The sequence below is a fragment of the Leptinotarsa decemlineata genome, unplaced genomic scaffold, assembly GCF_025532065.1.
Source record: "Leptinotarsa decemlineata unplaced genomic scaffold, Ldec_3_MD MMD2_tig00026328_RagTag_RagTag, whole genome shotgun sequence".
In the NCBI taxonomy this organism is placed as follows: Eukaryota; Metazoa; Arthropoda; class Insecta; order Coleoptera; family Chrysomelidae; genus Leptinotarsa; species Leptinotarsa decemlineata.
In genome coordinates, this window is record NW_027412688.1 from 20,074,366 (window position 1) to 20,087,320 (window position 12,955).

At 33.2% G+C, this 12,955-nt stretch overlaps 1 protein-coding gene and 1 long non-coding RNA gene across 2 annotated transcripts in view; one reads left to right on the top strand and one right to left on the bottom strand.

Annotated features, from left to right (window-relative positions):
* Window positions 1–8,557, top strand: part of Taf3 (TBP-associated factor 3) — an 18,414-nt gene extending 9,857 nt beyond the window's left edge. Inside the window, exons 2-4 of the mRNA XM_074182425.1 lie at window positions 2,504–4,185; window positions 4,768–5,181; window positions 7,892–8,557. Of these exons, the coding sequence (XP_074038526.1) occupies window positions 2,504–4,185; window positions 4,768–5,181; window positions 7,892–8,152 (2,357 nt within the window). The 3' untranslated portion in view covers window positions 8,153–8,557. The remainder of the gene's footprint in view (window positions 1–2,503; window positions 4,186–4,767; window positions 5,182–7,891) is intronic.
* LOC111518173 (uncharacterized) overlaps window positions 1–12,755 on the bottom strand; it is a 27,874-nt gene extending 15,119 nt beyond the window's left edge. Inside the window, exons 1-2 of the long non-coding RNA XR_012467286.1 lie at window positions 12,460–12,755; window positions 1,348–11,319 (exon numbers count right to left, since the gene is read on the bottom strand). This is a non-coding gene — a long non-coding RNA (uncharacterized lncRNA). The remainder of the gene's footprint in view (window positions 1–1,347; window positions 11,320–12,459) is intronic.
* Window positions 12,756–12,955: the final 200 nt, after the last annotated feature.

A 12,955-nucleotide genomic window follows, 5' to 3' on the forward strand; every position in this document is an offset into this window, starting at 1 on the left:
CTGCACCTAAAACGGATTGCAGGCGTGGCGACGGGTCGCCATGTGCAAGCGACTGTGCGATTCTCTTCCCACTGGTTCGGCGATACGGTATCTCTCTCACCACACTTATCTCGGATACTCATAGTGTATACAGTTGTGTTTACTACAGTATATCTAACCTGTGTTTTACTAAAACACGGATGTTTTTCTTATTTGTTATTTTCCAATGATGGTGGTAACTTTCTAATGATGGTGGAATTTATATTGAAATATTTTTTATTGATTTTTAAGATCTTTAGTAATGTATTGCAATAACTAGCTAAGATTTTTGCGTTTACTAGTATATTAAAGCAACATTAATTTTTTTTCATTTATATTTCAATTACGTGTTTTTATAATAGTTCAGTACTCAACAATCATCACATTTGAATTTGTTTTAGAAATTGAGCCACCTTGTCTAAAAAAAGTTATGTCAACCCTGTAGTTGCTACACTCTGTATGTTTTGATCCCAAAATGAATTAATACTGGAAGATTTTGTCTTCTATGAGCTATTAGTTCCTCATATTTTTAGAAGTATCTTTTGTGTAATAGAAAAAAATTTCAAAATAATGACGTTTTCAAAAATTTAGGCAAACTGAATCATGATAGCTGTAAAGGTTTTCCCTTACTTCATTTCGAAGAGCCTGAGCAAAATTAGAAACCCGTCATTCATTAAAATACATCTTCTTTGAGTTTACTTACAACACTTATCATCTAAGTTATTCCTAAACTATATAAAATTAAGTGATGACCGAAGATTTTTATCAGACACAATGTGTGTCACATCAATTTTTTTTATAATTTTAAGTTGGAGGAGTGAAATTATCTTGAAATATCGTATATATAAATGCATTAGACTTTTTTTACGTACAATAAAAACATGTATTTTAAAAGCACTTTCACGATATATTTCGAATATGGAAAGCAATATATGACATTCCATTTGAAAAACTTTAACTTTGATAGCCTGCATGTTAGTGAATAATTTTAAAACCTATATATTGATATCCAAAACTTTTATAACATTTTGATATGGTTTCAGCAGTTACACGAGTTGATACTTCATTTACAGTGTGTATATTGAAACCAACAAGAATATTTTTCAAATGATTAAAAACGTGGCGAATAGCTATACTTGTTAAAATAGAATTCTCCACTATTTTGACAGATAGAGCATCACAAATACTTAAACGTGTCTAACAATATGCATAATAACTACTCGTCAGAGTGTAACCACTTTAATGATTGATAATGATTGAAGTGTCAATCGCTCAAGTTTCTCTACTCAACCATTTAGCACTCTCATAACCAATAGAATATACACTAACTTTCAATGACCAGTACAGCCCTGGATGTTTTGAGGTCAACTATTCTTGACAAATATCATCTGTTAAATCTGCCCAAGTCAAATTCTGATGCATTTCGAATACATGCAGCTTTGTGAATTTCCAAAGCCAGGAACTTTTTTGCCATGTAGTTTAATTGAATCATTGTTTCCAATAACAATCTTTCTCTTCTTTCATTTACAACTGTTTTTCATTTTTCTTTCCCTCATTCAATAAGAAAAGGCTACAAGTTTGGTAGGTAAGCTTATTTTGATACATGAACATCTACAGATGAAACTATAAGCTTCAAACTTCCTTCCTGAATGATAGACAGCAAACTTCAAACATCTTCTGTCGAATTACAAGAAAATAACAGACACAGTGAAAGGTCACTGACTGGTTCATCTGTAACAGATTATGATGAATGACTCGAAAACCGATTATGTAGTTTTTTTTTGAGAGGTTTTGAAATTGCAATTAATTTGGATATAAAATTTCTTGGACTAGTTCTTTATTCTATCTTAACTTGGAAATCTCATGTAGATTACCTATCACGAAAACTATGTAGAGTAACATATCTCTCAAAAAACTCGAAAAAGAATGTTAGTGTTGAGGTATTATTATAAATATCTCAAAGGAGTAAAGATGAATCCAAGCACCTATGATACGATTTCCATTAATTAATTACATAATACTCGCTATAAAGATAATCTTGTGAGATATAGTCAGTTGAATAAAAATCATAAATAAACATTTTAATGGTCCAATATTCTTCACTGTGATCCCTCCATCTGTCAAGACGCAGCCTCTCAAAGAGGTCCCTAGGGATAATGAAACAATTTCTTGTCCAAAAAGCATACTATAGTATTGAATATTTTAGATGAAACTGTCTCTTCTATACCACTGATCCATCGGATACTAACTTCAGTGCAATTTTTTTAATTCTAATTATTTTCTGGTTCAAACATTATTTATATACACTTTTCAATAATTCAAACTATATATTTGTTCAAATTCAAATTGGTTTTGTTTTCTATTCCATTTTCAAACAAATTCTGTTGTTTGAAATTGCATTTAGTATTTTGAATCAGACCTACATTTACTTTTCACTTTCAATTTGCTATCGTACAAATAAACTCATTAGAAGTTCACTTGGTAGGACCAGATTCAAAAGAAGAGGAAATCAGACCTGTTAAAGAAGAGTGCCCAGACGAAACTTCAACGCCATTCAAAAAACCCTCTGATATATTGTCTCCCGAATTTCGCAAACCAAAAAGAGAAGATGAAGGCAGCAGACCCACCCGTGAAATTAGCAGTGTTATGATGACTACTTCAGGATTTCTCTCACCTGCAAGGGAAGGTAAACTTCCTGAAGCCAAAGCTCCTATTCCTCCTCCTGTCATAGAACCTCCCGTCCCGTCACTCGTTCCCACCGTACAGAATGGTGGTGATCCAAATCCTAAAAAGAAAGCCGAGAAACGGAAAGAAAAATTCAACAAAGAGCTGTTTAAGTCTATACCTGAAGAAAGAGTATCTAAGAAGAATCCTACGATGAAGGATGTGGTGAAAATGAAGCAGAAAAATGCGGCAGCGGCTGCTGCTGCTGCCGCCGCCGCTTCTAATACGCCTCTTTCTGTTACCTCCCCCAATCAGCCGCTGCCATTACCATCTCGACTGAATGATCTGAAAATGAGTTCAATTTCTCCACAAAAAATGATGAGAGACAACTTAGATAAAGCTCTTGCGGCAGCAAAAGCTAAAACCGAAAAACTCAATACAACTATTACTCCAATCCCTGTTAAAGCTCATTCCCAAGCTCCTCAGATGACTATTCAACAAGTGCAGCAAGTGGAGAAGCTTTTCAATGAGCCAGACAGGAAAAAAATCAATATATTGAGAAAGATATCGAATGTAAAAGAAGGTAAAACAAAAAAAGATTCAAGAGCTAGTACTCCCAATTTAATAATTGACGAACCCTCCGATATTGTAAATAAAATAAGTCTTTCAAATGATATAACTATTGAACCTATACCAAGGACTAGGACTCCAGAAAACCACTACTTTGACAATGGTTCTCCTCCTGGCACTCCTCCCACTCCTAGAACACCGGAAATTTTAACACATAACACACCGGTTACAGCGTCAAAGGAAAAACGTAAGAGAAAGGATAATCGCAACAAGACGGGTCGAGTGAAGAAACTTCCTAGAAAAAATCCTCACATACCATTTTTCACGGAATCGGAATTGGTTGATATGATTATGGAACGTCCAAAAACTCCTGACGTTCATCATTTGAGTCATCTCAGGCAGCAACTTCCTGCTCATATGAACTTGCCTTCGATGCATAACCCCCATCTACCTTTTCCGTTTTTGGCAAATTTTGGTGGGCCAGGTTTGATACCTCCTCCACTAACTACACCGATGTTTCCCTTTGCACATCTAGGCAACATACCCAATTTTGGAAAAAATCCTTATTTTCCCTCAGTTGTTCCTAATTTACCACCCCAGATTGATCCCATGCCTCTTGTATCTCCAAAGGTGAAAGAACCTCCACCGCAGACCCCACCTCCTCCTGTGGAAATCAAACCTGTGGAAATACTTCCCCAGCGAGTTCAGCCACCTCCTCCACTGCAACCCATTCAAGTTCCTGAGACCAGTTCGAGTACAGCTCCGATTCCTAAAAGCACGTTGGCACAAGATTTGTGCTTGAGTCCAAGTCCTAAGAAGGTTAAGGAGCACAAGAAAGAAAAGAAGGATAAGATTAAGAAGAAAAACAAGAAAGATAAGGTCAAAGAAAAGTCTGAGAAGAAAAAAATTAAGGAATTGAAGAAGGATTCTAAGGTGAGTAAGAATATTATAACTCTGTTAGTAAATAACAATTATCACTTGAATTTCATTTCTATACAAAATGTTATTCTCAAAACCGATATGAACAAATATTTGGCTCTCATGACATGTCAACATGTGGCTTCAGATAGAATGGTTTTTAAAAACATTTGAGTATTTAGAGAAACTACAGTATTTCACTTAGTGACACATCTGATCATGATTCATATATAGGAATTTTAAAATTTCGCTAGTATTGATTCTTCTGGCTTTCTACGAGAATACAAGTCCAATAATAACAGGGAAATTGATGAATCCATCAACAATATTTTGTACTTCAGGACTATAGGAGTGATCTCACCCACAATGTCTATTTCACTGCCTCCACATTTTAGAGTCTTACATAGAGAAACTAAGACCATCTTAACTCAAAATTGCCTAGAGAGCTTTGATGAATATAGTGAACTTGCAAAATAGAGGTATTTTGAGTGACCAACAAAAAACTGCTCTGTCATTTCAGAAATACTTTGAAATTGAGTGAATTACATAAGATTGAAAAATTTCAACTATCTATTTTTTTTTAATTTAATTTCCTAGGTAAAACGAGAAAAGAAGATTAAGAAGAAGGAAAAAGATATTAAAGAACCTACCTCAGTTCCAGCAGATAATCCCACTAATCCTGTTATTCCCAAAATGCTGCTCAAGGTCAACTCGCCTTCGCCTCGTCCGGAAACTCCAGAGGCTACCCGCAAACTCAACATCAAACCAATCGTCAAAAAGGATGAAGAGCATGTAGTAGAGGACAAAAGAAGAGATCCATCTCCTGGTGGCTTGGCTAGAATTTCAGCCCTGGTTACTGGTCCTCCTAAGCCCAAATCGACTTCATCACCTTTACCTCCTCCTATAGAAAAACCTGTTCCCGAAGAAATTGCGGCTGTGGTACCTCCTAAACCCATTAGTCGGCCTCGTTCAACCCCTTCGAAGCCTAAACCTCCTCCCAAGCCTAAGAAGGTTTGTATTTCTTTCTACTGTTCAATATTCTCAATTATCTTTGGCACATAATAAAAGCCATAAAGATTTTTTTAAGTCATGTCACTAAACATAGTTGATTTATTAATTTTTGGTTCGTTTCTTGATCAGTTTTTCAAACATCCTGTGAAACATAATCTTACTTTCATAAACTACACCTTTACTTTACTTTTACTACACCAAACTTTATTTTCACAAATATACACCGTATATCATGACATGTTTCGCTATCACAGTAGCTTTTTCATAGTGAATCACATACCGAAAGTTAATTCTAATATATACTCGTAATTTTTATATATCCTACGTAATCAAGATAGATAGATAGATAGATAATTTTTATTCATCCATGAAGCTTTACACAGTGCAGTACAGTATTAAAACTTATCAGACTAGTCAATTACATATAACATGAACAAACACATAACGTAAATGAATTTACATATCAGAATTATCGATAGGAAAATTTAAAAACTCATCTACAGAATAAAACGAATGATTAATTAAAAAGTCGTGGAATGTTGCTTTGAAAACTCCAAAATTTTTTATTTCACCAATTAATTTTACACACTTGATACCCAGATATGTGAAAGAGTTTTGTGCTAGGCCTAGACGGGAAAACGGTGGATGTATTTCACTTGCTTTGCGAGTGGTATACTCATGTAGCGTATTTCCTTTCACATGACTATGTTTCTCTTTTTTGATGTTGGTGGTTATTAAATATATATACATACAAGGCAAGGTCAAAATGGACATTCTTTTAAATATTGATCTGCAGTTCGCCTGATAATGAGCTTTGACCATACATCTTATAATTTTTTTCTGTATAATGAATACTTTATGTACGTGAGCAGAGTTACCCCAGAATATCAGGCTATAGCTTAATAAGGAATTAGCAAGTCCAAGTGTGAGATACCTACTCAGCTACTTCTTTGATCATAATTACTTATGACAACAATTATATACCTAAGGTACATCCTCAAATTATGTTTACCAAGAGCTTATTATTTTAATTTTACATCAATAATACAATGTGGGTTTCTTAGAAAACAAGTTCAGTACTGGTGATCTATTTAAATCCAATTGGTCATTCAGTAAAATGTTTGGATTTTTCAGTTATTTAATTTCCATTGCTTCCAAATAATATGGCTTTAAACTTTTATTTTCTATGTGTAAAATTTATACATCTCTGTAAATTTTCTTCTAAAATATGATTTGAGTATGTTGAACTTGTTTTTTCATTAACATAGCTCATATGATACCTAGATGTGATTCCTAAATGTTCTGTTAATTTTAATATAGTATAATGGTACCTTGGTTCAAACGGAATAACACAAAATTTCCCTAATTACAGTAATATTTCCCTGGAAAAAAATTGAGATTCTTGTCGATCATTATTTATTAAGTATAAAATTCTGACAGTAGTAGCATTATTCATCATATTGGAAAATGCATGCCTGATAAGAAAAGAATGTGTTTTCTTATCAGGCTTTGAAACCATCCAATCGAATTATATTACTCGACATGTAGAAAATATTAGATTACCTATTCCAACCTCAAATCTTGTCAAAGACTCCTGCAGACAACGATTGTAAAATATATTACAATCAACCACTGGAGATAAGGAAATTTAAAAGCTCAACAATCTTTGAATAAGCATGGAAAATTTTACTCAGTGAGTAACCATAATAATAATAATGTTTATTCACCATTTTTGATACACTTGGGTATATAAGGTAAATCAGTTATAGTCATACTACTGCTATGCTGACTTTTTTAATGAAATATTTTGAAGCGGATTCAATTCCAATACTAAAGTCATCTTGTATTAGTGTAATTACCCTGGTCTGATGTAGCTTTCGATATGTCATTCATTATTTTATGACTACTTCATGTATTACTTGTGATGCACTGTTTGGAACCTTTGGTGTAGTATTAAATATTACTGGAGTTTTTTCCCAACACCAAACCGTTATTTTTAACATCTCGACACGTGTTTCGATCACCAAGTGATCATCTTCCTCTTGAAGAGCAATATTCTTTACTTCATGTTTTGTTTTATGTTTCGTTTTAAATTATTTAAGTTTATCTTCTGACTGATATGCACTTTGTTATGTGTCTATATTAACATAAGATACACTTTGCCAATAAGAATTTTGGTTCATCATACAATAAAAGAATATTTCTCTCTCTCTCTCTCTCTCTCTCTCTCTCTCTATTCATTCGATTTGAGTGCATTCCTGTGAATAATATCTGTTTCAATTCTATAACGAATACAGACAAAAACTTTGAATAGATTTTATTACAAATTTTTGATTATTCGAATGGTTTTCAATTTTTTCATATGTAACACTTTAATGTATTGATATCATAATTTTCCCAATTAACATTGGAATGAAACTAGTCCATTGTGAAGGATAACAAAGAACCTCTCCAAATTGGTTTACTAGGTTGCGAAAATTTAAAAATCTTCCTCCAAAATTAAATTGACCCCTAATTTTTTTAAGATGCTCAATTTACAGAGAGAAATTTTATATCGGTACTCTTTTATTACATTTTCTTTATTTATGGAATTTTCTATTCTTCGTATATTTACAGAGAAGAAAACTGAAAAACTTTTCATAAAATGATTTTGTCATATAAAATTTTATATGTTTGAATTTTTTTTAAATCTTTTACATTCCCAACACAGATTGAACAACCTTTCAAAAAAATGGATGAGCACGGAAATGAAGTATGGATATGTCCAGCTTGTGGACATCAGGATGATGGCCGACCAATGATTGGTTGTGACGGGTGCGATGCTTGGTACCACTGGGTATGTGTCGGCATTCAAGTACCACCAGATGAGAACGAAAATTGGTATTGCAAACCTTGCTTATGCAGAAAGAACGAGGATCTTCAGTCGGACAAAAAGAAAAAAAGAAAAAAGAAGGAGAAAAAGGATCACTAGGTTCATACATACCATGTAGTTCAAAATTTGTAAATATAAATACTATTAGTGTTATTATATAAGAAGACTAATTGAGTGGAAATTAATTGAACACAGTTATGTAGATTATGAGTGAGTAAATCACAAGTGCATATGCTCTTTGGGTTTGACAATATGTGTACTGTGGTTTCCACATTTATTTTTGAATTAGTGTGATATAATTTTATGAAACTGAACCATATTATTTGTTAAAAGGTGTATTATATTCATAAATAATTGAAACATTACCGAGATCTTAAATATGAGTATATAAGGTTTCGGATCTTTTTTGTATTATCTCTATAAAGTAATTTTTTCTTTATACTATTATTGGTCTATAATTATTGTTAAAATTGTATATTTGAAATAATATATATTTTTAATTTATTCTATTTTTATTCGCCTACAGGTGTTCAGTGCGGATGTAAAAAGTACTTATCATATCTTAACTTTTCACGGGACCAAATGACAAGGATATAATTTTTTTTAGTACTTTTTTAGTAGTTTTACATCACTTATCGAAGAGAGGGCGCTAACAATTTTTTTTTTAATGAAAAAGGGGGTTTTGTGATACTTTGTTTGGCAGTTATTTCAATCCTCTATCCAACTCTGCTTTACTTTTGGGAATCGTATCTGTTTCTGAGCAATTATCAATCTAATATCCGTTTTTTGAATCTACAAACTATTAATATATTCTCAAGAAAAAATGTATTCAAAATCCATCCCAGTTTGAAGTTTCAAATTTTCATGGCCAGAAGTGAAATTCGAACTTAGGTTTTTCGGGCTTGCTTACCGTGGTCCATTGGAAAGATTAACTCCGAACGTTTCGTCCATGAGTATGATGAGCATCTTCAGCGGTGGTTGGCAACAATGCGTTGCTACCTCCTCATTTGTAGACACATTGATGAGACCCTATCGTCAATCATCTTCATATTAGGTTGGATTCTGGCTTCCTTACCCTTTCAACTTATATTAGACCTTATTTAGTGTGTCATTGGTATTCATAGAGAGTGGTGAAGAGGACCCTTGATTGGCTGGAGCATTGTTACGTTTGATCGGCATTGGATACCATGTTTTGTTGATCTTCGTTATTGAAGTTGTTTCTGTGAATACCTATTTAACGAGGTTTCACCCCACTTTCCATTAAATACAACTTGGTAGCACTTTCTACATGACGAATAATGCAATACTATTGTTTTTTTTATGAAGAAGTAATAAAAATAATACCTTTTTAAAACTTGAGAGGACTTATAAAACAGGTGTTGCTACATGTTTTATGATTATTGCTATATGTTGAAAGTAATGAATTTTGTGCAGCATACGTGGCCCAAGCCAATAACTTTTAGCATAATGCAATACTTGGTGAAGACTATTTATTGTCTTTCATATAGATAAGTACTGAAAATAATGCCTTTTTACTACATTTTGTCTGACTTCAATAAATTGTCCCGTTGAGTTGAAAGAAGGGTGACTTAATGCAATATTCGGCGATAGTGATGCCATACTGTTGTCTTTCTAATAAACAAAAACCAAAAATATTGCCTTGTACTAAATTTTGTCTGAATTTTATATATTGATGAGAGGGCAGTAACTTATCCGCACTGTAAAACAGATATTACTGCATGTTTTTTGATTACTGTTATAAATTTAAAGTACTGATGCGCACATCCAGCACAGGGCCGTCTTCAACCTATTGGAGGCCCTGGGCATTATAGGATAATGGGGCCCCTGTGACTTTGACAGAACACTATTTTTCAGAATAGACGAAGTGGATAAACAAGGTTAAATATTTATTTGTATTAACAATCACAGGAAACGAATAGATAAATGTAATATAGTCCACAAAAGTAACTTTTTTAGCATTTACAGGTTAGTGCTTAAAAATCTATGTTATTTGAAGAGAAACCCTTCTAGATTTCAGATGGGCAAAATCGTTAATCACTTCTTCAAAATCTATGTTTTTTAGCACATCAGATTCTATCGACATCAGCGACAAACTGGTTAATCTATCTCGAAGCATTGTACTTCTTAATTCATTTTTAATTCTTTTTAATTTGGATAAAGGAGCGTTCCCACTGCAGTTAGTTACCATCATGCTTGAAAAGATTCTCAATGCGACTTCTACATTTGGAAATGTCTTCAATTTTATTTTCTTTCAAAAGTTGATATATTTTTAATATACAATCCTCATTTTCACTGTCAACAATTTTCAAGTATTCTGTTAAATGCAAACATTCTATTTCTAACTCTTTCTCATTAACATCTTCATAATAAAATTCCGCAAATTCGTTGCAACTCTGTCTCAACTCTTCAGAATTCAGAGTTTTCATGCGAAAAAATAAATCAAAACGTTTACTGATATTCTTATATGAACTTAATCGCTGTTTTAAATGAACGCTGAGGGTATCAATTATGGGAAGAAAGGTTTCTATTTTAAATTTCTCTTTCATTCAGTTGAACTGACGGCACAGAGCCATCAAAAAAACTCTGACGAGAACTTCTGCGTTTTGTTCTTTGAGATAGATCTTTGTAGTCAGATTCCTGGTTTCTTTCTTTGGCAGACGATGCGAAGTAATCAAATTTATCCCTGAGGTTAATAATAAAATCATCAACTGAAGTAAACATATTAGTTGCAACGTCTAGTGTTATTGTTTCTTTTTGAAGATGATTACTTATTTTGCCTATTATTTCCAATATATATAGTATAATATATTCGAGTTTTTTTATTTTTCCGGACAGACTAAGGGCTTTGTCTCTAGTTTCTCGTGCCTGTTCTGTATCTTTTGCCATGGATATCAAAGCTTCTATAACTTGTTCATGACCTTCATGCAAGGTGCTTACTGCATATGCTCGGGCTGGCCATCTGGTTTGTGAAAGACTTTTAACAACTTTTTTTGAACCTAAACGTTCTGTCAATATATTTCATCGACGAGTAGAGCCCAAAAAAAAGTTGTACACTTTCTGAACCATTTTAAATAACTTTGTTGCCTCCGATACACACCCAGCAGCATGTACATGTACACCTACTAAGTTTAATGAATGGTGACAAATTCACATTTCTCCCTGATTCTTGCTTGTGGACCAGTATACTTCCCCAACATATTTGAAGCTTTGTCTTCTGCAATCTTTTATGGGAATATCATGGTTATCTAAAAAATTCAAAATGGTTACCGCTAAATACCCAGATTTATGCTCTATAATAGTTATAAATTTCAGAAACCTGAAAACAGGAACACTATCATGTATCGAATTATGAAAGTTAGCTGGTCAACATGAGACAGATCGGGCCTACTATCAACGCTAATGGAAAAATATTTTGCTAATTTAACCTCATTTTAATTTTTTTTTTAAACCTGTTTTCCCATTACGTCAATAAACTCGTTACAAATATTCGCTGATGAATAAGAAATGTTACCTATTCCAGGATTCCCAATTTTTTTTAAGTGATCTGTTATGAATGGATCGAATTCTCTCAATAATTCCACACATTTCAAATAATTTCCATTATTAAGAGATCCTAGGATTTCATTGCCACCACAAAACGGAAACCCTCTTGATGCTAAAAATTTTACAACAGCTACAATCCGTTTAAATACATTTCCCCAATAATCTACTTCTTTTTGATGTTGAGATAATAAGTCAATATCTACTCTACGAACTGCTTTACTTCGTGCTAGATAAGTCGTCATAGATTGCCTATGTGCTGGGCTATTTTCATGTGCTATAATTATGTGATTAATGTGCTTCCAATCATTACATCCACTTGAAGAGCATAGATTTACATCAGAAGGATTAAACAAAGAGCATGAAAAACAAAATAGAGACTTTTTGGATGGCGAGTACAACTATTTTTTTGATGCTTTCATTGTTCTTCAATTTGTGAATAAATAATGCTTTATTGAAATACCTAGTTACTGATTTATTACCATCTTTGTAGGTTCTGGATGTATCTGAAAAGGCAGAATCTTCATTTTGAAAATGGTCAGATCCTTTACGAATCAATATTTCGCGATTTTCTTCTGTAAAATTTTCATGAAAATAATCGGCGAGATCGTGTGATATTTCTTCCGGGGTTGGAAAACTGTTGTTCGACTGACACAGTTGTCGCTATTTGTGAAATCACCGAATCTGTTGCTCTTTCGTCATAGGGGCGGTCGCTTTCTGATTCAATGTCTTTTCCAAAGTTGGTGGAAATAATTGTTGAAGAACATGAGGATTCAGAAATTAACGCAATTTATGAACGACACGACCCATAATGTGAAAGATTTTTTTGGTTGGTTGCTACTTACAGAAGTTTCTCCAGTAGTAGTAGTAAAATATGATGTTAATTTTGCCAACTTTTCAATTACTTCCTTCTGATGTACAGCTTTTTTCCTTTTTTCAGATCCACTAGGATATGACCGTTTCGACATTATATTATAATGGGGAATATTCCTCCTGACGAAAATCAAGTAGTTTTCATTTCATTTCATTTTTTATCATTTCAACCTTTTTCTTTAAAAAATTATTTAAATACTTAAAAAAGAGGAATGAAACAATGCATTCAACATTTAAAGGGATTCGTTTCTATTTCACCATTTGGCAACATCGGTTACAGCCAATATAGGACAATGAATCTGTTACCTGTATGGACAAACAAAGATGACTTATTTCAGAGGCGTGCTATTCTGTTTACTTATGTTCCGAGTTCCGATACATTCTGTGACATGACATTTTGTGCACCTATCCCATCTTCCTCTATATAAATAAATAAAACAACTGTTGTTTATGTGGCTTGTGGAGGTG